Genomic DNA, 27,987 nt, shown 5'->3' with positions numbered 1-27,987 from the left:
ATCTTTTTTAAATGCCTATGAATCATTTGTACTTCCCTCAGCTGGTCTTGGCCCCCATCCACATCTAGAACTAACTGATGGAGGGATCTTAGAATTGGACTTGGGGATCAGAAGGGAGAAAGAGAGCTGGGAAAAGAGTGGGAGAGCTGGGGGAGGGCATGTGTAGGAGGGGAGGAAGGAGGGGTGCCCAGCTTCTTCTCCAGAGCCTTTGCCCCTTTTCCATGGCAGGATTCCTTCTGTCCCTCCAGTGTCCAGTGTCAGGTCCAGTCTCTCAGGGCCTGACTCCTCTTCCCCTGGGATAATTTGTTCTGACCAAGTTCTTTCCCCACAACCATCCTACCTGGAAAGACTCAAGCTGGGAAAACAGGAAGTTCAGCTTTAAGCTTGGCCTTTTCTCACATGTGATAAAATATTGAAGAAGATGGTGACCAAATCTTACTTAAAAAAAGAAAAACAATTAGGTACTGTGCATATTAGTTCAGTCACTTGCTCAGAATGACTGATTTCCTGTCACATTTTAGCCTTTTTAAATGAGTATGCCTGTTAACTAACTTGAAAAAAAAAAAGATTTAAGTCTTGTCAGGTGCTGAGAAAACTGAAGTAGGAAACTAAGGGAGCATGGAAAAGATACCTGGAGGCAAAAGAACAAGAACACGTAGCTTGCCTAGCAATTTTCACTGGCAGACAACTCAGACTGATTTGCCTTTGATTCCTCCATTTCTGTTCTTTTTAAGCAATAGATTTTCTTTTAACATCCAAGTTTTCCCCCCATGAAGCTCCTATAGAAGCATTATGGAAAGTAGAGAAAATGAAAAGAAAACAGTTATTCTGCGATGGAGACTTCTTGTATTTGTGTGTCATATCAGGATGTTGCTTTTTTTTGCTTTTGCCCCACATACCTGAGTTAATAGGATCCTCATTCTTGTATATATAGTTTATGCATATTCGATTTAACATTCACATGTATTCACTGAGTTATTTTTGAGGAGGGGTAGCCCTTTATTTTGTCAACAGAATTTTTAAAGGAATAAATCATGTAGTTGAATTCTTATGTTTATTGCTCTGTTTTCTTTATCCAATTTCTTTTAAGTTATCTCTGCTATGCAAATAATATCCTCAGTAGAATTAATTGACCTACAAAGATATTGGTGGCATCTGTACCTAGAAGGATTAGGTAGTTTTGTGGGGAGGCAGGCTAATCCTTCAGAAGCGAATTACATGCCTGAATTCAGGCCAACAGCTAGGGGAGAAAGGATTTGCACCCTCTTCCCCATTCTCCCCTTTGAGACAGCTGCTCCCTGAACTCCCGCCCCACACCCACTCCCTGGGTGCATTCCTGCTGGCCAAGAATTCTCACAGGAGTTCTCCTAATACATTTACATCCACATGCAGGTCTTTTGTGCAGTCAGGATGCTTGAATGATAATACAAAAAGACACTGATGGGTTTTGTAGGGCTATGAGCTGCATAAAGAATAAAGAGAATGTGCAAGTTTATTTATATTCACAATATTTTCCTCAGCATGATTTTCTTGGTAATGTTGATTTAGCCTTTGTAGCAATGTCCTGGAGGCCTCTGAAATATATGGTATGATTTTCTTGTAGGAAAAAACCCACACATGAAATGTCGCATTGTATTTCTAAGTCTTTAATCAAAATAAAAATTGAACATTGCTAAAAAAAAAGAGTGAGTAACCTTGCCAAGGAGCAAGACATACATTGTGGAAATGGTTATACATTAGATTCAAGTTGAATTTGTCAGTATTTCTGTGGTTTATTTTGAAGGGACATTTAAGATATTGACACTCAGTGTTGAAATAGTGTATTTCAAAGTTAAAATGAAACATTAGAACATTATGTATGTTCGTGACCTTTCACATATGAAAACATATTTCCACCTCAGTGAGTGCCATCAGCTTGGCTAGGGTCACTACTAGATAGCCTGTCTTTGGTTAGTATTTTGCCAGAAGCTCAGATTCAACCTTTTAAATCCTAACATATCATCATCTCTTAATCTCTAGACCTTTCAGATAGATAGATAGATAAATAAAAAAGAAAAAAATAGCTTACATGCATTTATTTCTTTATTCCTTTATTCAATAATTCTTCATAATGAGATAGGTGTCTACTAAGTGTAAGGTAAAATCGAGCCAAAATGACTGGGCGAGGAGGCAACAAATGAGCCAAAAGTTTAATAGGGCACAATCCCAGGCGATGTTCACCGGTCTGGTTAGTCACAGGCTGGAGAAGTTGCACCCAACAGGGCAGGCAGTGAGTTTATAAAGAAGTTAGGGGGAGGGAGAGCATAGGTCTACAGTGGCGCGAGGATTGGCTAGCCTAAGGCACGTGTCATTGGCCTTTACAATAGACAAAGGACTAGAAAGTTACTACTTCTTTTCCAGGTTGGGAGGGGGCAGCAGCCGGGAATTTTGGCACGTCATCAGGCCGGAATCTGTTGGTCTCTTTCCCTTACTAGGCCGGGGTTGGGGGCTTTGCTGCCCCCTTTCCTTATTTGGTGAGGCCTGAGCTAGTCTGACGTGCTCACCCCTCCCTCTGGTGCCTCCAGCCTTACACCAAGTATTGTACTAGAGGTCGAAGTGGTTAAAGTCATACTTACATTTAACAATTTGCTAACTACAGCCTGCTAAACACTGTGACAGGCATGGGAGATCAAATGGTGATTAAACTGGGGCCCTGCTTTCAGATAATTTATATTGTAATAGTGGAAGCAGACAGGTAAGCAGACAATTAATGTGGGTGTCTTAAATACAATCTTGAGAGTAATAATGAATATTTCTCTTTACCTTACCCACCCCGCGTCACCTTCTCAGCCACACCACGCAGAACCAGTCTTCATGATCTGCCTCTTGGATGTCTCTTACATGCGCGTCCTCCTCTTGTCTTCCCTGCACTGCCTGTGTTCAGGCACTCAGCATCCCTCTCCCGGTGTCTCTTGCTGGTCTCCTAACCAGCCTTCCTAATTATTTTGTTTTCATTTCAAACCGAAAATAATGCTATGTTCTGCTTCCCCTTCTCAAAGTTCTTTCAGCCCCCATTACCCAAGGAACACCCAAACTCCTCATGTTGCATCATGCTGAAGCCAGGGTTCTTGTTCGCTGAGTCGAAGAATGAACTTGGTGAACAGACAAGGCAGGAGATTTACAGAGTTTTTACTCAGTTACAGAGAGAGAGAGAGCTTTATTCAGAATAAGAGAAAGTATGGAACTCTCTGCAGGTGCAGGGAGGGGCAGGTTGCCTCTTGGGGTCTCAGTGTCTAGGGTTTTATGCCTGCTGCAGGGCGTTTTCTATAGATGCAGCCAGAATGCTAGTTATATTTTAACCTATCTCTGTGAAAGTTTCCCAGGTACTTCATTGTAAACTAATGGGCCTACACGACTATGAGCAATGAGCTGTTCTATACCACTGGGTCCCGATGGGGAACACATTGTTACATTGTTTCGATCTCAAGCACCCTCTTTGTAAGACTTTGTCCTTTTCTAGGGCCCAACGCTGTACTTTAACTGGGAAGGAGCTACGCCCTGCTGCCTCTCTGTCTCAACACCTTTCTTGATCTGATTCAGTTGTATCTGTCTAACTTTGTTTTTTTTTTCATGCTCCCCTTTCTCTTTTTTTTCCCCTGTGTTCCTCAGCAGTACTGATCTGCTCATTCATGGGATAAACTACACATTATCATTCCTCCCTGTGCACATGTGTCCTTCCTCCCAGTCTGCTTTGTCTTCAGGAGAGCAATTTACTTATATGTATTGTATTTTGAGCTCCAAAGATTAAAATGTGCTTTGATCCAGCGATTCCATTTTGGAAAATATATTTTAAGGAAATACTGAGGAAGAAAAAGTAGTTAATATTAAAATATCTGTATTAATGAAAAAGCTTTTTAAAAAGAGGATGGAGGAGGTCACTAAATAGACACTGAAGTATTTTACTGTAATTGGATACCCAGTTGGGAAACATGGCAATGTGAATGTAAAAATAATGCTAAACTGGAAAAATATATAGTATTAAATAGTATGCACACATAGTATTTGTGTGTATGATTGCTAGTAAGAGAATGTGAAGAGATAGCTTAATGTTCACTATATTCTTTGACTCCATAGATTTGCTTAAATTATAATAAAAATAAGAGTAATTGCTAGTAGTTTGGAAGAGTCTACTCTTTGATTTTAAAATCTGCGAAATGATAAAAACTGGCATGTAAGTGTTAGGGGGCCTAAGATTATTTTCCTTGGTTCTCATCCCTGCCACAACAAAGAATTGAAGCATAGAGACACAGTAGTGAAGCAGAGTAAAAGTTTTATTTGAAGTTATGCACTTAAAGAGAGAGAAAGTGCGGGCATCTTAGGAGGTACCCTGAAATATTGGGGATTCCCTCTTTAAGGATTTCTCAGGAATGTAACAAAGGGCTAGGGGACATAGACATGTTAAGTGGTCTCAAGATGTTTATCCTTGGTGAGAGACAATTGATCTCTTCTATTATCAGTCCTCTAGCTAATTCTGCAAAATTAGCACAAGGAATTTACTGATCTAGTTCCTCCTTAGGATAGCCCCTTCCCTCTGGGAACATATCAGTCAAGACCACCTGCCCTGTCCACAAGGTGGGCTGAGTTATTGTCCGTTTGCTAAAGAATAGGTTAGGAATCTTACTTTCTAACTTCCTGACTTTTGAAATGGAATCTTAGCTTTAAGATGGACTCTTGCTTGTTCTTACTGTTTATCTGTGGGATTTTTCATCATAGGGGTGAAGAGTTAACCATGATCCTTGTCTCCTGCCCTGGTTACAAAATTACTTGATTAGGGGCTGGAGGAGGCAAAAAACAGCGTATGGGTTAAGTTAAAGAATAAGCTGGACCTTTTAGCAGGTTAAAGTAAATATTACAGTGGCTTGATCTAATTGACACAATGAAGACATGGGCTTCATGCTCAGATACTTTTCTTTATCTGGGGAATATCTGGACATTCCAAGTTACTCCTGGCCTTCGGAACTTCAACTGATTAACTCGTTAACTCTATGAGTCTTTTCTGGCTCTCTAGTTTTATCTGGTTACCTCTTTGTGTCCCTTTTAGTGGGCTTTACTGGCCTTACTCTCTCTCCACCCCACTTATATCTATTTTTCTGCCTAACGTAAGTTCTACATACTAAAGTTTCAAAAAATGTGCTTCATTTATATTGAAGGAAATCTTTCCAGATACCTATATTTTTCTATTTACAATAAAAAAAACACATTTAAAGGTACTTTGTCACTTTTACAATCCTATCCTTTTTTCTATTTATATTACTGTTTCTTATTCTTTGTTCTTGTTTTTATTTCCTTTTTGGCTTTCTGCTCTTTTTCTGCCTTGTTAGGCTTTAACTGAGCATTTATATAATTCCATTCTTTCTCCTTTCTTAGTATTCATATTTTATGTTTTACTTTTGTAGTGGTGGTCCTTCAATTTGAAATACACATTTAAAACTAATCCAAGTCTAATTACATGTAACACTGTAGTACTTCATGGATATGATAAATCAAAGACTCTAGAGACTGAGACCTCTCTGAAATAAAAGGGTTTATTGAGCCTTTACAGATGAAGCCAGAAAAAGGACTGAGTCTTGGGACAGGATATTTCTGCTTCACCTGCAGCGAGGCCTGTTAACAGAAACAGCTTGTCCACCAGACTCAAGAAATGGAACATTTATAAGGGTTCTCAAGGAAAGAAAGTTCTTTAAATTCCCATTGGCTGCAGATAAAGAATGTGGGTTAATGCAAAGCATGGAAAGTCCGGGGATAGGTGGTTAGTCCATAGAGAAGGTCCCCTGGATTGGTTGTTGGTGATAGTCAGATACTGTTCACACACAGGAGGGATGCAGTGGTTCTGGGGACCTTCTACATAATTATTGAAATTCATCCAGGAACATGGAGTTTCTAGTAAACTACAGCCCAAAGCTATTGACTGATTATCTTCCTTTGTCTCTCTCCCCTTTTCTCTGGACCTCATGTCACTTAATTTTAAGATATCTCAAAATTTATCCTTATGAGATAACACAAGTGCCTTGTACCAGAGGATTCCTGATTCTTCCCTCTTGTCCCTTACAACATTGCTGTCATTCATTTCACATATCTATAAGCTACAATCACAGATACACTGTTATTCTTATTCTTTTGGACAAACTTTTCTGTTAGATCAGTTAAAATTAAGAAAAATGATTTTATTTTACCTTCATTTATTCCTTTTCTAATGTTCTTCCTTTCTTTATGTTCTGACCTGTATCATTTTCCTTCTTTCTGAAGAACTAACATTTCTTAAAGGCAAGTCTACTGACAACATATTCCCTCAATTTAGATTTGTCTGAAAAAGTATTTCTTCTTCATCTTTGAGAGAGAATTTTGCTGGATATGGAATTCTAGGTTGGTGGTTCTTTCAACACTTTAAATATATCACTCTTCTCTCTTCTTGCTTGTGGGATTTATGAAGAGAAGTCTGATGTAATTCTTATGTTTGCTTCTCTATAGGCAAAGTGTTTATTTCCCTCTGACTTCTTCCGAGATTTTGTTTTTGTCTTTGATTTTCTGCAGTTTGAATAGGACATGCTTAGGTATAGATTTTTTGCTGTTTATTCTACTTGGTGTTCTCTGAACTTCCTGAATCAGTAATTTGGTATCTGTCATTAATATGGGGAAATTCTTAGTCGTTACTGCTTCAGATATGTCTTCTGTTTCTTTTGCTCTTTCTTCTCTTAACCTTTTCAGTGATAAGGAGAGCTTTTTGCAGTAGGAAGAAAATACACATTGCAGGTAACTACCATCCCTTCTTATCACTCTTATTAATAGTAGTACTTGGGAAAAATTGTTTTAGCTATCCTTTTGAGTTTTTAACTGAAGTCTGTACAGCATTGGAATGATCTAGATACTATTTATACCTGATAAGGTTATGAACTAAATTATTTTTTTCTATCCCTAAAATCATGATGCTATTTCCATTAGCTTATAAAGGCCGTTATTCCTGCTTATACAGGAGGACATTCAAAACAATACACTTTCTTGTTCATGAATATTAGATAAGAAAAAAGTCTGTTAACATTCATTAGACATTTTGATGCTTGATTAATAGTCAAACTAGGGAAATGGAAAGTGACCAGGGCCCCTCGAGATCTATCTTAGATCTTTACATTGATGCTATTATATTGATTTGGTGTGGCAGAATCTTTGCTGTTAGACAGAATGTGCACTTGTCTGCTTTGGTCTGTGCCTCATGAGAGTTTGTAAGGGATGTGGCAGTTCCTGTATGAGGATACTGACAGCTCTGCATGATGTAAAGTACCATTATGGAGATCAAAGAGACCAAAGCATGCTACTGGATTCTGTCTTGCCACAGGACAGGTTTTCATCTAAGCCCGTTGCCTGACCAGTTTGTGAAACGTTATTGTTATGTTACAATTTCATATAAATTTTGTAGGTTTTGTCTTTGCTATCTGTAATCATATTTAAAGTAGTTTCCAGGCAGATTGGCACACTCACTTATGTTTTGTTCAGTTGACACAGGATTGCCGTGTGACATTTTTAAGATGGAATGTATATGCAAAACTGAAACTTCAGCTAAACAGCCTTGTGAAACAATTTAATTTGAATGAAAACTAGAAAGAATATATGGAAAATAATTTTCTTCCCTCTGTGTGTCATGTTCTAAGTCTGAAAGGTACCATGTAGTCATCAGTATGCCAACACCTCCAAGGACTGAATGGAAATGAGCAGAGAATTTAATCAATCAGGATTTAGGCTAAGCTGAGATGGCCCTAAATTGTCAAAACAAGTCACTGAGGGAGATTGTGAAACTTCGTTCCTCTTAACCCTAGCACAGTAGTCTAGACTGGCTTATTTTTGTACAGTATTTATAGTGAGGGGTAGGGACTAGACCAGACTTTTTTCATTTCTGTGCAACATTTATTTTCTTTTTTAAGTATTTTGAAATCAGAATTTTCATTTTAAGATCATTTTAATGTAATTTTTTCAGAACTGATATATAGTTTATCCTTCCCCAAAGATGGCCTAATGTACAAGATCATAATTTTAAACTATTTTCATAACCTGAGTAAGAGTGGATATTTTCTTCAGCTTAAATTTGGGGTTGTGGTTGGTTTGTGTGTGTTTCACAAGACATACATACGTGCTTGCTTTTAAAGCTGACGAGAGAAAGCCTTGTGTATGGCCTGTAAATTTCTCCCTGTTATATAGTTAGATATTTATATTTTTTAAATTAATGCTGTTATTAAAATGAGTTCCTGAAAGAGCAGATAAAGTTATCTTAAAATACATAATTTTGACAGCCATTAAAGTTGGCAGTGGTATATGGCAAAGCAGGTAGTTAATAGAAGACTAACAAAAATTAGCTTTGGGAAATTGATATAACAAATTGTATTTATGTGCAATAAATACTGATAAGCAACTATCAGAAATGAATGTAAATTCATTAATGCTACCATTTATTTATTAATGTTTTGATTATGTTGATGTCTGATCATCTTCCAGGAGATTTATTATTTCCCTCACAAATGAGAGAATCAAAGTCTATTCATCTGGGTGATTTGCTTGATTTGATGCATATTCACATTATCATTACTTATAAAAAGTTTTGTCAATAAATGTTCTTGGAAGAATTAAATACTATGACTCATTGGCAGGTGCTTATGTCTAATCTTAATTTGCTCCATAGTCTTGCATTCGTAAGACATCTTAACAGAAGTCTGACATAGATGAGATATTAATACCACTTACAATATTGCATAAACATCTGAAAAGTCACTTTAATTTTGAGAATCATTAGTTAGCATGTCCTTTCTCTTTTACCTAATAATTTTCTATTGAGACAACCTTGGTCCTACATTAAGAACTATCACTTCCCTTGGTGTATCATGTGTTATCTATTTTCTCCATGTGGAACTTTCTGACAGAATTTATTCCTAGCTGTATATGACTTTATAGCCCTAGTCCTTGTACTTTTCACCCCTATCCCATATTTGGTTCCCTTTGTTTGAAGGCAGTCCAGTGCACCATCTCCATTCACTTCAGTTCAATTCAGTGCACATTTACTGAACACCTAATGATAATGTGCTAAGACTTTGCTAATGCTTGGGAAACTACAACAAATGCAACACCATCTTTGCTTTCAGGTTTATAGTGTAGTTAGGACACAGACTCTTAAGTAATTTTCAAGTTATATGGTAAGAACTAAGGTGTTGATCTACATAGGGAATAACCAACGAGTCACTTAATTAATACTCTACATTACAGGCAGTTTTGAAACACAAAAAAAAGAACCCTAAAAACTTGATCTTTGAAATTTACAGCCATTTGGAGAGAGAATGAATCAGCCCATCAGCTAGTATTGAAAGTCCCAATCAGCAGAACTTACTGAGACTGTCACCCAACCTTTTCTCAAGACTGAGTGTCACAAAGCTCTTAATTTATGAGATTCCTTACGTCTATATATAATTCCTCCTTCTGCAACTGAAGTCTCTTACTAGTAAAAACAGGAGTGTTGTTTGCCGCGACTTATACTTGGAGTACTTGTAACCCTCAGACTGTTCCCTCTGGATTCTGGGGATTCCCATGTGTGGCTGTTGGTGTCCTGGTGTGCTGCACATGGTCATAGGTGCCCCCTCAACCCAGGGGTGGCTCATGGGGCAACCAGAGTCCCCTGTAATCAGTCTTATTTCACTTCAGTGGGCTGTACAAATCCTCTGTATCCCATGATATGAGAAAAGCTGAAAAGTGTTGCTTTAGACTGTCTTAACCTTTCTTTAGAAAGTTAGTTTTGTAAGCTATCATTTTTGCATCTTATTAGCCCTATTCCAGTTTTTATATAAAAAGCTTTAGTTGAAGAATTCTGAAGAGAAGATAGGACTGTCAGAAGGAACTGACTTCTTTTGTAGCTAGAGAAATGATTTTTAGGTCTCAGTGAGCAGCAGAGGATTGTCTAAATAGTTCCTTTGGCCACCAGTACAGTGTACACCATGATAAAACTAATCCTGCACAGAAGTAGGCATTTGTGTAGACATTATGAACAGTGGGCTTTGTGAACTGGCCTGCAAGGCAAATGAACACATAAATACTGTGTATCCTACTATTCATCCTCTTTTCTGTTCAACAAATAAGTCCAAATAGTTAGCCTTTACCACATACAAGACACTGTCGTAGGCTTTGCAAATTCATTAATGGGAAGATACCTGGTGCCTACCCTCACGAAGTTCATAGTCCTTTAGAGAAGACAGATAATTAAAGAAGTAATTACAACATGATGTAATTGGTGCTACAAGGGAAGTATAGCAGGGAAAGCTGTTGAGACTGGAAGATGGTTTATTATATATAGTTACTCATGGATCAAATTGTTTAAACTGAATCCAGTCATCTTTGTTTCTTCCGGAGCAACAGAATGACTTTTGGTATTAGAGGCTGTCTTCTGAATATCATTTCTTTAATTATTCAGTAGAAACTGAGAGACATTGTGATTTAGAATGCCTCTGATGCATTACACAATTCTCTCTAGTAACCTATGTAACAGTGAGATCTTTAATTCACAATTTTACCTGACCAAAAGGTAGTCTTGGTTTTATGGTAACATAGTTTTTAACCTGTAGCCTTAATGATAGATATGATTACATAATCCTACTCTCTTGCCTTTTATGTTTTCAGGGAAGGTATTCATATAAATCAAGAATTGTTGCAGATATCTCCCTGTATTACAGAGCAGTTCATTGAGCTGTGTTGTCAGTTCAACCCAAATCAAGTTACAGAGACGCTGCAAGTCCTTGACTGCTACCGCTTAGAAGAAACTATTCAGGTAAGACCAGTAATGTAGAGAAGACAAGAATCAGCTGTTGCTAATCATTTACCACTTCATAAATAAACAAAGGGAGACCCATGTTAAATTACTTGCCAAAGTTTGTAGCTAGTTAGTAGTAGTGAGTGTGACTTTAGGCAGTCTGACTCCACTGTGCACGCTCTTTGTGCTGTGATACCGCTTCCGCGTTTATTCTGGTGACAGGACATGTCCATCGTTGTTATTAATCAAGTTTCACACACATTGTAGCCAACATGGTAACTGTATAAAAAGGAATACAATAAAAATATTAAAAGGAAAAAACCAAGCTCTTGTTTGTAGGCAGTGATGGTTGGATAGGCCTGTTGTGCCTTCAGTCTTAATAGGCCGACTAGCAATTAGCAGTCATTGCACTGATACTCTTCCCTTGTTTTCTCCTTTTTCCAAATACAAATGAATATGTGTATGTATGTGTGTGTGTACATATGCATATATGTGTATATACTGTGTGTGTATATATACAATACTGTATATATATGCACACCACAAATGGGTATGTATATACATACATATATACACATACACACATGCATACTCTAATATTTAAAAGGCTAGCATGTTCCCTGTTGAAAATTTATCTTAAGCCATCATTTTATCTCCTTTACTTTATTACCAATACCAATACTCATGAAAGAGTAACCTATATTTTCTATATCCACATCCTGAACTGCTCCCATGCTTTTAACATGTTTTTTTTTTTTGAGAGGGCATCTCTCATATTTATTGATCAAATGGTTGTTAACAACAATAAAATTCTGAATGGAGGGGTCAATGCTCAATGCACAATCATTAATCCATCTCAAGCCTAATTCTCGTCAGTCTCCAATCTTCTGAAGCATAACGAACAAGTTCTTACATGGTGAACAAATTCTTACATAGTGAATACGTTCTTACATGGTGAACAGTACAAGGGCATTCATCACAGAAACTTTCGGGTTTTGATCGCGCATTATGAACTATAAACAATCAGGTCAAATATGAATATTCGTTTGATTTTTATACTTGATTTATATGTTGATCCCACAGTTCTCCCTTTATTATTATTATTATTATTTTTATTTTTAATAAAATGCTGAAGTGGTAGGTAGATGCAAGAGAAAGGTAGAAAACATAGTTTAGTGCTGTAAGAGGGCAAATGTAGATGATCAGGTGTGTGCCTATGGACTAAGTATTAATCCAAGCTAGACAAGGGCAGCAAAACATCCACGGATGCAGAAGATTTCTCTCAAAACAGGGGAGGTGAGGTTCTGAACCTCATCTCTGTTGATCCCCAATTTCTCACCTGATGGCCCCCCTGCGACTGTGCCTGTCTTAGGTTGTTCCTCCCTTGAGGAATCTTACCTGTCTCTGGCTAACCAGTCATCTTCCGGGGCCATACAGGGAAATGTAAAGTTGGTAAGTGAGAGAGAAGCCATATTGTTTGAAAAGGTTAGCTTTTTACTTCTTTGCAGATTTATGCCCTGTGGCTTCTATGCCCAGCACTTGTCTCGAGGTATCTTTACCACCTGGAGGAATTATGATACTCGGTAAATTCGATATGAGGCACGAATTCTATTTAAGGGTTGTAATTAGGAAGGAAGAAGAAAAGCTATAGAGGTAGCATATGGAAGAAAACATGGGAGGATTGATTATTTCTTTGACATATCTTCTTGTAGAGTACCTTAAGCATGTATAGGTTTTAAACTACCAACTAATTTGCGCTCACATATTAACATAATAGGAATACGGTGACATAAACAAAGCAAATCTATAATTACCATCCATCTCCAGTGAAGCCAAGAAAACCATTTAGGCACCCTAGGCATTTGTGAAAATTTGTCTATGCTTTGATGGATATTGTCCAACTGTACTTGAACAGTCTGAGAGAAATCAGACAAATTAAAGCAGCCCATTTCTGGGATCTGTTCACCTCCCATATGTTCTTTTAACCGTAGATAGTCTATAGTTGTAAGATTTTGGAGTGCTACAACTTGCACCCCTCCCAACTCCTGGTTGAGTTCCAACAATACAGATCTGGTCAAATTCGTTGTCTCGCTGTATGCACATGCCAGCCTAGACATCTCCCTCCTCATTCCAATGGCAAGTCCAGGAAACGGTGGGGTGGATGCAGCCACAACCGCCGCATCACCCAGATCCCTGTGGAGGCTTTGATGATCATCCCCCTGGCACAAGTCCTCCAGAGACTGCTGATGCCAGAAGCTCCTCCTCATATCGTATCTTAGTTCATTTTCTGGGTATCCAAGCTAGGCCTTGATCTTCTGCATAGAAACAAATAGACCCTTTGCCCACACTTTGACATGCCCTCTATACCACTGTGCAGAACTCATTGGAGGTCAGCACACAGGAACTGCTTTTTTTTATTAAGAGAAAGGAATATTATCAGAAAAGAGTACCTCCATAGCCGATCATCTGACACCCTGTAAGTGATCAACATTAAGGATATTTAAAGCATGCGTTGATCTTTGATTTACCAATAGTTTTATCCTATCAAGGAGTAATCCCCCTTTTCTTTCTTTCTTTCTTTTTTTTTTTAATCTTTAATCTACACTTACATGAAGAATACTATGTTTACTATGCTCTCCCCTATATCAGGTCCACCCTAACAACCACATTACGGTTACTGTCCATCAGCTTAGCAAAATGTTGTAGAATCACTACTTGTCCTCTCTGTGTTGTACAGCCCACCCTCCCCTTTCTCCCTCGCCTCCCATGCATGCTAATCTTAATACCCCCCTTCTTCTTCACCCCCCCCTTATCCCTCCCTGCCCACCCATCCTCCCCAGTTCCTTTCCCTTTGGTACCTGTTAGTCCATTTTTGGGTTCTGTAATTCCGCTGCTGTTTTGTTCCTTCAGTTTTTCCTTTGTTCTTATACTCCTCAGATGAGTGAAATCATTCGGTATTTCTCTTTCTCTGCTTGGCTTATTTCACTGAGCATAATACTCTCCAGCTCCATCCATGTTGCTGCAAATGGTTGTATTTTTCCACTTCTTATGGCTGAGTAGTATTCCATTGTGTATATGTACCACATCTTCTTTATCCATTCATCTACCGATGGACATTTAGGTTGCTTCCAATTCTTGGCTATTGTAAATAGTGCTGCGATAAACATAGGGGTGCATCTGTCTTTCTCAAACTTGATTGCTGCGTTCTTAGGGTAAATTCCTAGGAGTGGAATTCCTGGGTCAAATGGTAGGTCTGTTTTGAGCATTTTGATGAACCTCCATACTGCTTTCCACAATGGTTGAACTAATTTACATTCCCACCAGCAGTGTAGGAGGGTTCCCCTTTCTCCACAGCCTCGCCAACATTTGTTGTTGTTTGTCTTTTGGATGGCAGCTATCCTTACTGGTCTGAGGTGATACCTCATTGTAGTTTTAATTTGCGTTTCTCTGATAATTAGTGATGTGGAGCATCTTTTCATGTGTCTGTTGGCCATCTGCATTTCTTTTTTAGAAAACTGTTCAGTTCCTCTGCCCATTTTTTAATTGGGTTATTTGTTTTTTGTTTGTTGAGGCGTGTGAGCTCTTTATATATTCTGGACATCGAGCCTTTATCGGATGTGTCATTTTCAAATATATTCTCCCATACTGTAGGGTTCCTTTTTGTTCTATTGATGGTGTCTTTCACTGTACAGAAGCTTTTCAGCTTAATGTAGTCCCACTTGCTCATTTTTGCTGTTGTTTTCCTTGCCCGGGGAGATATGTTCAAGAAGAGGTCACTCATGTTTATGTCTAAGAGGTTTTTGCCTATGTTTTTTTCCAAGAGTTTAATGGTTTCATGACTTACATTCAGGTCTTTGATCCATTTTGAGTTTACCTTTGTATATGGGGTTAGACTATGGTCCAGTTTCATTCTCCTACATGTAGCTGTCCAATTTTGCCAGCATCATCTGTTGAAGAGACTGTCATTTTGCCATTGTATGTCCATGGCTCCTTTATCAAATACTAATTGACCATATATGTTTGGGTTAATTTCTGGAGTCTCTAATCTGTTCCACTGGTCTGTGGCTCTGTTCTTGTGCCAGTACCAAATTGTCTTGATTACTATGGCTGTGTAGTAGAGCTTGAAGTTGGGGAGTGAGATCCCTCCTACTTTATTCTTCTTTTTCAGGATTGCTTTGGCTATTCGGGGTCTTTGGTGTTTCCATATGAATTTTTGAATTATTTGTTCCAATTCATTGAAGAATGTTGCTGGTAATTTGAGAGGGATTGCATCAAATCTGTATATGGCTTTGGGCAGGATGGCCATTTTGACGATATTAATTCTTCCTAGCCATGAGCATGGGATGAGTTTCCATTTATTAGTGTCCCCTTTAATTTCTCTTAAGACTTTTAGTTTTCAGAGTATAAATCTTTCACTTCTTTGGTTAGGTTTATTCCTAGGTATTTTATTCTTTTTGATGCAATGGTGAATGGAATTGTTTTCCTGATTTCTCTTTCTATTGATTCATTGTTAGTGTATAGGAAGGCTACAGATTTCTGTGTGTTAATTTTGTATCCTGCAACTTTGCTGTATTCCGATATCAGTTCTAGTAGTTTTGGAGTGGAGTCTTTAGGGTTTTTTATGTACAGTATCATATCATCTGCAAATAGTGACAGTTTAACTTCTTCTTTACCAATCTGGATTCCTTGTATTTCTTTGTTTTGTCTGATTGCCGTGGCTAGGGCCTCCAGTACTATGTTAAATAACAGTGGGGAGAGTGTGCATCCCTGTCTGGTTCCCGATCTCAGAGGAAATGCTTTCAGCTTCTCGCTGTTCAGTATAATGCTGGCTGTGGGTTTATCATATACGGCCTTTATTATGTTGAGGTACTTGCCCTCTATTCCCATTTTGCTGAGAGTTTTTATCATGAATGGATATTGAATTTTGTCAAATGCTTTTTCAGCATCTATGGAGATGATCATGTGGTTTTTGTCTTTCTTTTTGTTGATGTGGTGGATGATGTTGATGGATTTTCGACTGTTGTACCATCCTTGCATCCCTGGGATGAATCCCACTTGGTCATGGTGTATGATCCTTTTGATATACTGTTCAATTCTGTTTGCTAATATTTTATTGAATATTTTTGCATCTACATTCATCAGGGATATTGGTCTGTAATTTTCTTTTTTGGTGGGGTCTTTGCCTGGTTTTGGTATTAGGGTGATGTTGGCTTCATAGAATGAGTTTGGGAGTATTCCCTCTTCTTCTATTTTTTGGAACACTTTAAGGAGAACGGGTATTATGTCTTCTCTGTGTGTCTGATAAAATTCCGAGGTAAATCTGTCCGGCCCCGGGGTTTTGTTGTTGGGTAGTTTTTTGACTACCATTTCAATTTCTTTGCTCATAATTGGTTTGTTTAACTTTTGTGTTTCTTCCTTGGTCAGTCTTCGGAGGTTGTATTTTTCTAGGAAGTTGTCCATTTCTTCTAGGTTTTCCAGCTTGTTGGCATATAGGTTTTCATAGTTGTCTTTAATAATTCTTTGTATTTCTGTGGAGTCTGTCGTGATTTTTCCATTCTCATTTCTGATTTTGTTGATTTGTGTTGATTCTCTTTTTCTCTTAGTAAGTTTGGCTAGAGGCTTATCTATTTGGTTTATTTTCTCAAAGAACCAGCTCTTGGTTTCATTGATTTTTGCTATTGTTTTATTCTTCTCAATTTTGTTTATTTCTTCTCTGATCTTTATTATGTCCCTCCTTCTGCTGACTTTAGGCCTCATCTGTTCTTCTTTTTCCAATTTCGATAATTGTGACATTAGACCAATTATTTGGGATTGTTCTTCCTTCTTTAAATATGCCTGGATTGCTATATACTTTCCTCTTAAGACTGCTTTCGCTGCATCCCACAGAAGTTGGGGCTTTGTGTTGTTGTTGTCATTTGTTTCTATATATTCCTTGATCTCTATTTTGATTTGTTCATTGATCCTTTGATGATTTAGTAGCATGTTGTTAAGCCTCCATGTGTTTGTGAGCCTTTTTGTTTTCTTTGTAGAATTTATTTCTACTTTTATACCTTTGTGGTCTGAAAAATTGGTTGGTAGAATTTCAATATTTTGGAATTTACTGAGGCTCTTTTTGTGAGCTAGTATGTGGTCTATTCTGGAGAATGTTCCATGTGCACTTGAGAAGAATGTATATCCTGTTGCTTTTGGATGTAGAGTTCTATAGATGTCTATTAGGTCCATCTGTTCTAGTGTGTTGTTCAGTGCCTGTGTGTCCTTACTTATTTTCTACCCAGTGGATCTATCCTTTGGGGTGAGTGGTGTGTTGAAGTCTCCTACAATGAATGCATTGCAGTCTATTTCCCTCTTTAGTTCTGTTAGTATTTGTTTCACATATGCTGGTGCTCCTGTATTGGGTGCATATATATTTAGAATGGTTATATCCTCTTGTTGGACTGAGCCCTTTATCATTATGTAGTATCCTTCTTTATCTCTTGTTACTTTCTTTGTTTTGAAGTCTATTTTGTCTGATATTTGTACTGCAACCCCTGCTTTCTTCTCCCTGTTGTTTGCCTGAAATGTTTTTCCATCCCTTGACTTTTAGTCTGTGCTTGTCTTTGGGTTTAAGGTGAGTTTCTTGTAAGCAGCATATAGATGGGTCTTGCTTTTTTATCCATTCTATTACTCTGTGTCTTTTGATTGGTGCATTCAGTCCATTTACATTTAGGGTGACTATTGAGAGATATGTACTTATTGCCATTGCAGGCTTTAGATTCGTGGTTACCAAAGGTTCAAGGTTAGCTTCTTTAGTATCTTACTGCCTAACTTAGCTCGCTTATTGAGTTGTTATATACACTGTCTGGAGATTCTTTTCTTCTCTCCCTTCTTATTCCTCTTCCTCCATTCTTCATATGTTGTGTGTTTTGTTCTGTGCTCTTTTTAGGGGTGCTCCCATCTAGAGCAGTCTCTGTAGGATGCCCTGTAGAAGTGGTTTGTGGGAAGCAAATTCCCTCAGCTTTTGCTTGTCTGGGAATTGTTTAATCCCGCCATCGTATTTAAATGATAGTCGTGCTGGATACAGTATCCTTGGTTCAAGGCCCTTCTGTTTCATTGCATTAAATATATCATGCCATTCTCTTCTGGCCTGTAGGGTTTCTGTTGAGAAGTCTGATGTTAGCCTGATGGGTTTTCCTTTATAGGTGACCTTTTTCTCTCTAGCTGCCTTTAAAACTCTTTCCTTGTCCTTGATCCTTGCCATTTTAATTACTATGTGTCTTGGTGTTGTCCTCCTTGGATCCTTTCTGTTGGGGGTTCTGTGTAATTCCATGGTCTGTTCGATTATTTCCTCCCCCAGTTTTGGGAAGTTTTCAGCAATTATTTCTTCAAAGAGACTTTCTATCCCTTTTCCTCTTGCTTCTTCTTCTGGTACCCCTATAATACAAATATTATTCCTTTTGGCTTGGTCACATAGTTTTCTTAGTGTTGTTTCATTCCTGGAGATCCTTTTATCTCTCCGTATGTCAGCTTCTATACGTTCCTGTTCTCTGGCTTGTATTCCTTCAATGGCCTCTTGCATCTTATCCATTCTGCTTATAAATCCTTCCAGGGATTGTTTCACTTCTGTGATCTCCTTCCTGACATCTGTGATCTCCCTCCGGACTTCATCCCATTGCTCTTGCATTTTTCTCTGCATCTCATCCCATTGCTCTTGCATTTTTCTCTGCATCTCTGTCAGCTTGTTCACGATTTTTATTTTGAATTCTTTTTCAGGAGGACTGGTTAGGTCTGTCTCCTTCTCAGGTGTTGTCTCTGTGATCTTTGTCTGCCTGTAGTTTTGCCTTTTCATGGTGATAGAGATAGTTTGCAGAGCTGGTACGAGTGACCGCTGGAAGAGCTTCCCTTCTTGTTGGTTTGTGGCCTTCCTCTCCTGGGAGAATAGCGACCTCTAGTGGCTTATGCTTGTCAGCTGTGCGCAGACAGGGCTTCTGCTACCTGCCCGTTTGGTATGGAGTTTATCTCCACTGTTGCTGTGGCCATGGCCTGGCTCGGGCTGGTCCTCCAAAATGGTGGAGCCCTGTTGGAGGGGGAGCGGCCAGGAGGCTATTTATCTCTGTAAGGGGCCTCTGTGCTCCCTGTTGTCCAGGGGGTTAGAGTGCCCAGAGATCCCCAGATTCCCTGCCTCTGGTCTAAGTGTCCTGTCCTGCCCCTTTAAGACTTCCAAAAAGCACTCTCCAAACCAAAACAACAACAGCAACAGTGAGAGAGGAAACAGAAAAAAAAAAAAAGGAAAAAACACACGATTTTTTTTTGTCCTCAGGCGCCAGTCCCAGGCATCCGCTCACTGGTCCTGGTGCCCTGCCTCCCTAGCACTGGGGTCCCTGTCCCTTCAAGGCTTCCAAAAAGCACCCGCCAAAAAAAAAAAAAAAGGGAAAAACGCACGATATTGTTTGTCCTCAGGCACTGGTCCCAGGCACCCGCCCATCGGTCCTGCCTCCCTGCCTCCCTAGCACTGGGGTTCCCATCCCTCCAAGGCCTCAAAAAAACACTTGACAAAAAAAAAGGGAGAAACACGTGACCCTCTCCGTCCCTAGGCGCCGGTCCCAGGCACCTGCTCACCGGCCCTGCCACCCTGCCACCCTGCCTCCCTGGCACTGGGGTCCGTGTGCCCCTAAGACCTCCAAAAAGCACTTGCCAAAAAGAAAAAAATGGGAGAAACGAGCAATTTCCTCCGTCCTCAGGCGCCGGTCTCAGGCACCCGCCCACCGGTCCCGCAGGGAAAAACGCGTGATATTCTTTGTCCTCAGTCACCGGTCCCAGGCACCCGCTCACCGGTCCTGCTGCTCTGCCTCCCTAGCACTGGGGTCCCTGTCCCTTTAAGGCTTCCAAAAAGCACTCGCCAAAAAGAGAAAAAAAAGGGGGAAAATGCATGATTTCCTCCGTCCTCAGGCCCCAGTCTCAGGCACCCGTCCACGGGTCCCGCAGCGAAAAACGCGCGATATTCTTTGTCCTCAGGCGCCGGTCCCAGGCACCCGCTCACCGGTCCCGCTGCCCTGCCTCCCTAGCACCGGGGTCCCTGTCCCTTTAAGGCTTCCAAAAAGCACTCGCCAAATAAAAAACCGCTCCGGTTTCTTTCCACCCGCCAGGAGCCGGGGGGAGGGGCACTCGGGTTCCGCTGGGCCGGGACTTGTACCTTACCCCCTTTGCAAGGCGCTGGGTTCTTGCAGGTGTGGATGTGGTCTGGATGTTGTCCTGTGTCCTCTGGTCTCTATTTTAGGAAGAGTTTTCTTTGTTATATTTTCATAGATGTATGTGTTTTTGGGAGGAGATTTCCACTGCTCTACTCACACCGCCATCCTGGCTCCGCCCCCTTAACATGTTTTAAATATGAACTATTTAAAATATATTGAAGAGCAGAATATCAAATAACTATGTACCCACCAACCCAATTTTATTGATGAAAACATTTTGCCATACTGTTGTTGGTTTATTCTAGAAATAAAGCAACCTTTATCTGTCATGTTGCCCTCTCTTCCCTGGAGTCACTAACAACTCAAACATGAGAAGGTTATCCTTCCCATCCATGTTTTTCATTTTTCCTATTTTTTACCTATAAAATATAGGATTTGGTTGTACATCCTTTTAGAATTTGTATGAGTGGCATCATAGTACATATCCTATTGCAAATTGCTTTTCTCATTATTATTTTTTAATTTATCAATATTTATACATGTTAATCAGTTCACCTTTTTTTAAATTGAAGTGTAGTTGATATACAGTCTTATATTAGTTTCAAATATACAACACCTTGCTTCAACAGTTACCCATATTATTAAATCCTCACCCCCAACTACTACAGTTACTATCAGTCAACATAGGAAGATATTACAGAATCATTGGTTATAGTCTCCATGCTGTACTACTATCCCTGTGACTAACTTATATTGTGACTGAGAATTTTTGTGCCCTTTTATGCCCTTCACCCTCACTACCTACCCACGCTAGCCCCTCCCCCTTGGTAAGCACTAGTCACTTCTCAGTGTCTATGAGTCTACTGCTGTTTTTATATTCCACAGATAAGTGAGATCATATGGTATTTGTCTTTCTCTGCCTGGATTATTTCACTGAGCATAATACCCTCTAGGTCCATCCATGATGTTGCAAACAGCTGAATAATATTCCATTGTATATATGTACACATCTTCTTTATCTATTCATCTATTGATGGATACTTAGCTTGCTTCCATACTTGGCTATTGTAAATAATGTGAAAATAAACATATGGGTGCATTTCTTTTTGAGTCAGGGATTTTGTTTTCTTTGGGTCAATTCCTAGAAGTGGAATTACTGGATTGTATAGTATATCTATTTTCGGTTTTTGAGGAACCTCCATACTGCTTTTCACAATGGTGCCACCAATTTACATTCCTATCAGCAGTGTACGAGAGTTCCCTTCTCTCCACATCCTTACCAACACTTGTCGTTTCTTGTCTTTTGGATAGTGGCCATTGGGACTGGTATGAGGTGATATCTCATTGTGGTTTTGATTTACATTTCCCTGATGATTAGTGATGTGGAGCATCTTTTCATGTGCCTGTTGGCCGTCTGTGTTTCTTCTTTGGGAAAATATCTGTTAGGTTCCTCCATTCATTTTTTAATCAGATTTTATTTGTTTTTTTGGTGTTGAGGTGTATGTGCTCTTTATATATTTTGGATGATAACCCCTTATCAATTAAATCATTTATGAATATATTCTCCCATACTGTAGGTTGCCTTTTTGTCCTGCTGATGATGTCTTTTGATATACAGAAGCTTTTTAGTTTGATGTAGTCCCACTTGTCCATTTTTTATTTTGTTTCCCTTCCCCAAGGAGATGTGTCCAGAAAATAATTGCTAATGTTTATGTTCAAGAGATTTTTGCCTATATTTTCTTTTAAGAGTTTTATGGTTTCATGTCTTACATTAGGTCTTTGATCCATTTCAAGTTTACTTTTGTGTAAGAAGTTAGACAGTAATCCAGTTTCATTCTCTTACATGTAGCTGTCCAGTTTTCCCATTACCAGTTATTGAAGAGGCTGTCTTTTACCCATCATATATATTCATGGCTCCTTTACCATATATTAATTGACCATATATGTGTAGGTTTATATCTGGGCTCTGTATTCTGTTCCATTGATTTATATGTCTGTTCTTGTGCCAGTACCATACTGTTTGATTACCATAGTTTTGTGTATGACTTGAATTCAGGGAACATAATGCCCCAGCTTTGTTCTTTCTCATGATTGCTTTGGCTATTCAGGGTCTTAGGATTGTTTATTCTAGTTCGCTGAAAAATGCCATTGGTATTTTGATAGAAATTGTACTGAGCCTGTAGATTTCTTTGGACAAGATGGCTGTTTTAACAATATTAATTCTTCCTTTCCATGAGCATGGGATAGATTTCCATTTATTTGTGTCTTCTTCAGTTTATTTCATCAGTGTCTTATAGTTTTCAGAGTACAGGTCTTTCCTCCTTCATTAGGTTTAATCCTAGGTATTTTATTCTTTTTGAAGGCATTGTAAATGGAATTGTTTTCCTGATTTCTCTCTCTACTAGTTAGTTGTTAGTATAAAGGAATGCAACAGATTTCTGTGTATTAATTTTGTATCCTGCAACTTTACTGAATTTATTTATTAGTTCTAATATTTTTTTAGTGGAGTCTTTAGGGTTTTCTGTATATAATATCATGTCACCTGCACATAGTGACTTTTGACTTCTTCCTTACCAGTTTGGATGCCTTTTTTCTCTTGTCTGATTGCCATGGCTAGGACCTGATCTTGTGGTCTTTATCCTTCTTCTTGTTAATGTGGTGTACGATGTTGATTGATCTACAAATACTGTACCATCCTTGCATCACTGGAATAAGTCCTACTTGGTAGTGATGGATGATCATTTTAATGTATTTTTGAATTTGGTGTGCTAAAATTTTGTTGATTTTTGAATCTATGTTCATCAGGGATATTGGTCTAAATTGTCTTTTTTTGTAGTGACTTTGTCTGGTATTGGTATTAGAGTGATACTGGCCTCATAGAATGTGTTTGGAAGTATTCCATTATGTTCTACTTTTTGGAATATTTAATGAGAATGGATATTAGCTCTTATTTAAATGTTTGGTAGAATTCAGCTGTGAAGCTGTCTGAGCCTGGGCTCTTGTTTTTTTGGAGTTTTTTGATAACTAGTTCAATTTCATTACTGGTAATTGGTCTGTTCAGATTTCCTGTTTCTTTGTGTGTCAGTCTTGGAAGATTGTATTTTTCTAGGAATTTGTCCATTTCTTGTCCAATTTATTGGCATAGTTTTCATAGAATGCTCTAATAGTTCTTTGTATTTATGTGGTATCCATTGTGACTATTATTTTTTCATTTCTGATTTTGTTTATTTGTGTACTCTCTCTGTTTTTCTTGATAAGTCTAGCTAGGGGTTTATCTATTTTGTTTATCTTCTCAGAGGACCAGCTCTTGATCTCATTGATTTTTTTCTATTTTTATCCTCTCTATTTTATTTGTTTTTGCACTGATCATTCTTATGTCCCTCCTACTAACTTTGAGTTTCATTTGTTCTTCTTTTTCTAGTTTCTTTAATTATGGGTTTAGACTGTTTGTTTGGTATTGTTCTTGTTTCTTGAGGTAGGCCTGTATTGCTATGTATCTCCCTCTTAGAACCACTTTTGTGGCGTCCCATAAATTTTGGATTGTTTTATTTTTGTTTTCATTTGTCTCCATATATTGCTTGATTTCTATTTTGATTTGTTCATTGATCCATTGATTATATAGGAGCATGTTTAGCCTCCATGTACACTTGAAAAAATGTGTATCCTGCTGCTTTTGGGTGGAATTTTCTGTTGATATTTGTTAAGTCCATCTGGTCTAGTGTATTGTTTAATGCTTCTGTTTCCTTATTTATTTTCTGCCTGGTTGATCTATTGATACAAGTGGTGTGTTAAAGTCTCCTGAAATGAATGAGTTACAGTCTATTTTCCCCTTTAATTCTGTTAGTATTTGTTTTACATATTTAGTTGCTGCTATAGATTCTTATAATGGTTATATCCTCTGTTGGACTGACCCCTTTGTCATTATATAATGACCTTCTTTGTCTCTTGTTACTTTGTTTTGAATTATATTTTGTGTGATGCAAGTACTGCTATCCTTGCTTTTTTCTCCCTATTATTTGCATTAAATATCTTCTTCCATCCCTTCACTTTCAGTCTGTATGTCTTTGAGTCCGAAATAAATCTCTTGTAGGCAACATATGAGTCTTGTTTCTTTATCCATTCTGTAACTCTATGTCTTTTGATGGTGTATTCAGTTCATTTAGATTTAAGGTAATTATTGATAGGTATGTACTTTCTGCCACTTTATTCATTGTTTTCTGGGTGTTTTTATAGTTCCTCTCTGTTCCCTTCTTCCTCTCTTACACTCTTTTGTTATTTGATGGTTTTCTTTAGTGTTGTGATTGGATTTCTCTTTCTTAATTTTTTGTGTATCTATTATAGGCTTTAGGTTTGTGGTTACCTTAAGGCTCAATGATAGCTTCCTAACTATATAGTAGTCTATCTTAAGATGATGATTGCTCTATTTCAAAAACAATCTAAAAGTACTTCTTTTTATTCTTTTTCCTCCTCCACACTTTATGTGTTAGATGTCTTAATCTGCATTTTCTGTGTATCCCTTCATTGATTTTGTGTATAGTTAGTTTTGCTATTTTTGTTTTAATTTTGTACTTACTTGGTAATTAATTGGTCTGCTACCTTCAATGTCTTTATTTTCACTGGTGAAAACTATTTAGGCTTAACATTTAGATCTATAGAAGTCCCTTTAACTTATCCTATAATGCTGTTTTAGTGGTTATAAATTCCTTCAGCCTTCATTTATCTGGGAAATGTTTAATCTCTCCTTCAAATATGAATGATATTCTTGCTGTGTAGAGGATTCTTGAGTGAAGGTCCTTCTGTTTGAATACAATAATCATGTCATGCCATTCCCTTCTAGCCTGTAAAGTTTCTGCTGAGAAATCTGCTAACAGTGTGATGGGATTTCCCTTATAAGTAGTTTTTTTTCTCTTTCTGGCTGCTTTCAATACCCTCTCTTTATCCTTAATCTTTGTCATTTTAATTATTATGTATCTTGGTGTTGTATTCCTGGAGTTCCTTTATGTTAAGGGCTCTCTTTGCTTCCAGGACCTGAGTGTCTATGTCCTTCCCCAAACTGGGAAATTTTCAACAATTATTTCCTCAAGGAGACTCTATATCATGTTTCTCTCTTCTCCTTCTGGTACCCCTATTATGTTAATATTACTTCATTTGGAGTTATCACACAGCTCTCTTAGCATTCTTTCATTCCTAGAGGTTCTTTTTTCTCTGTTCCTCAGCTTCATTGTTTTCCTATTCTCTAATTTCCATCTTGTTCATTGTCTCCTCTACTTGCAGCAACCTAATTCATTCCCTCCATTGTATTTTCCATTTCAGTTACTGTATTCTTCAGCTCTGAGTGGCTTTTTTGAGCTCTTCTGTCTCTCTGTTGAAGTCCTTCCTGAGGTCTTCAATACTTCTCTGCAGATCAGTGAGCATATTTAACACTGTTACTTTGAAATCTTTATCAAGAAGATTGGTGATCTCTATTTCATTTAGCCCTCTTTCTTATGTCTTAATACTGTAGTTTTGTTTGGAACATATTCCTCTGCCTCCTCATTTTGTCAGGGTTTCTGTGTTTCATCCATTATATTAGATGGATCTCCTAGGCTTCCTGGTTCAGAAAGTAATGTCTTTATGAAGAAGACATCTAGTGGTGCCCAGAAACTCAAGACTCTTTACTCTCCAGTGCGTGGTTCTCCTTTGTGGTGGAGCCCCATTTGCCGTTGGTGGGGTATGGGCAGGGCCACCTTTCTGTCTGTTTGCCTATGGTGGGCTTAGTCTACTGCTGAGAACATTTTGCCTCAGCTGGCCCTTTGTTATTAGAGCAGTAGTCCTTGTGCTGGGATCATTGTGGGTGGGGCCTCCATCTGCCTGCCCTGCAGGGATGGCAGCAGGGATGCTGGGGTAACAGGGTGGATGGGGAAGTCAGACAGTGACAGCCTGGTATGCTACCTGCAAGAAGTAAGGAGCGCTTGGAGCTCGCTTCTGCAGGTGCTTCTCTAACTGGGCTGAGACAGTGCTGAGAAAGCTGTGAAAGCTTCCCTCTGCCAGCCAGGCAACAAAGTCTCCCTCCATCTGCTATGCAGCAAAGCCTGACACTGCTGGGCCAAGTGAATGGGTGGGTGGTGCACATTGAAGAACCTTGGGGCTGAACCCCTGGCAAGGGAGATGGATCATTTGGGATTCCCAAGAATCCCTGACCTGTTCAGCATGGGAAATCTGGGGAAGAGTTGCCTGCCTGCCCTTTGTTCTACAGCCAGAGCTCTGTCCAACCCTTGCCCCTCTGACACCCTTCCCACTGCTGGCAAGTTTTTCAAACTGCTGGGTCTTAGTGAAACCAGCAGTGAAACCTGTTCTCCATAAGCAGCTGGAATCTCTGCCTCCTAGAGTGTTCCAACTGTCCTGGTGTCCATCCCTGCTATTCAGGACATGGACTGTTGTTCAGTGCAATGTGGACTCATTCCCCAGAGAAGATCTTCAGGGCCAGGTGTGCAGAGTTTCTGAGCACCTATCCCCTCCCCATTCTGTTTCTCTTCCTCCCTCCTGTGGACTGGGATGGGGGAAGGGCTGGGGTCCCATTCAGTCACAGGTCTGCCACTTTACCCTACTCTGTGTGGTCTTCTCTTCTTCACTAGATGTAGGTGGTCTGTTCTTCAGTCTTCAGGTCATTTTTAGGTTTAGTTGTGTCTGCTGTAATTGTTTGCTTTGTGTGTGTGTGGTTTCTACTTTGCCTTCCTACTCCACATCTTTTTAACTGTCATCCAGTTCATTCATCTTAATATTAATGGTCATATAATATCCTATTGAATGAATATGCCGGTTTATTTCCCTGTTAACAGATACCCCTATTGTTCTAATCTTTTGCATTGTTTATTGATAAACAGTGCTACATTACATATCCTTGGACATGTCTTATTGTGTGGTCTCTCTTATTGTGAGGTTTCTCTAATTCATAAACCTGGAAGTGGAATTCTTTAGACATTAGTATAGCTTAATTCTACTGATATTGGCAAGTTGATCCTATTTGTTTCTATTCTCACCAATGTTTTAGGTCTTATATTTTTCCACAATCTTGGTGATTCGTAATCTTTTTAGGCTTACTATTTTTGGCCATTATAATGGATTATCATTGATTACTCTTCACATTGAACATCTTCCAGTATGTTTAATGAATCTTGATTTTCTTTTCTATGAATTATCTATTCATATAATTTGCCCACTTTTCTATTGACTTTTTGCCCTTCTCTTATGGATGTCTAGAAATTTTTCTAATGTCTGCATCTCTAATCCTTTTCTGATTTTGTGTTGGAGATGCCTTCTTCCAGTCTTTTAACTTTGTTTTTAGTGACTTCTATTTTAATTTACCAGTCTTTTCTCTTAAGGTTTAAATATATTTATATGAGTCTCATTTTCTTTTCTACTTTAATGACATAAAGGATATCCTCGTCAGTGAGTTTTATAGTTTAGCTTTTTACATTTAGGCTTTTAATCCATCTGGAATTTATTTTTATAATAGATCAAGGGAGGGATGTGTGTATTTTTTCCATGTGGATAGCTAATGGCCATGTGGCATTTTATCGTCCTTTCATCCCTGACTCATAGTGCTACACTGCTGAATACCAAACTCCCCAATATACATGGATCTATTTGTGGGTTCTGTTCTGTTCCTCTGGTTATTTGTCTTTCCTTATACCCATGCCACTTATTTTAGTGAATAAACTTTACAGTAAGCTTATTTAAAGAAGAGTCTTTCTTCCTCGTTATTTTTCTTTAAAATTCTTTGGCTACTACTTAGTCTCTTAGTATTTCATATTAATTTAAAAATCATATTGTTCAGATTATTTTTTAAAAATTCTTCAGGAATTGTGATGAAAAACTATATTGAATTTATAGATTATTTCACAGAGGATTGACATCAAATGGTATTGAGTCTTTACATTCAGGATCATGGTTATCTTTTTAAAATGTCTTTTATGCTTGTTGGTGAGGTTTTATAACTTTTATATAGTATTTTAGATGAGATTCTTA

General features: G+C 38.5%; 1 protein-coding gene across 4 annotated transcripts in view; it reads left to right on the top strand.

Annotated features, from left to right (window-relative positions):
• VPS8 (VPS8 subunit of CORVET complex) overlaps positions 1 to 27,987 on the top strand; it is a 304,326-nt gene that overhangs the window by 194,477 nt on the left and 81,862 nt on the right. For all 4 annotated transcript variants that reach the window (XM_073231972.1, XM_073231971.1, XM_073231970.1 and 1 more), the window contains exon 36: positions 10,684 to 10,831. In XM_073231972.1, the coding sequence (XP_073088073.1) occupies positions 10,684 to 10,831 (148 nt within the window). The remainder of the gene's footprint in view (positions 1 to 10,683; positions 10,832 to 27,987) is intronic.

Source organism: Manis javanica, chromosome 3, assembly GCF_040802235.1.
Source record: "Manis javanica isolate MJ-LG chromosome 3, MJ_LKY, whole genome shotgun sequence".
In the NCBI taxonomy this organism is placed as follows: Eukaryota; Metazoa; Chordata; class Mammalia; order Pholidota; family Manidae; genus Manis; species Manis javanica.
The sequence above is the reverse complement of the archived record's forward strand: the minus strand, read 5'-3'. Positions and strand labels throughout refer to the sequence as shown.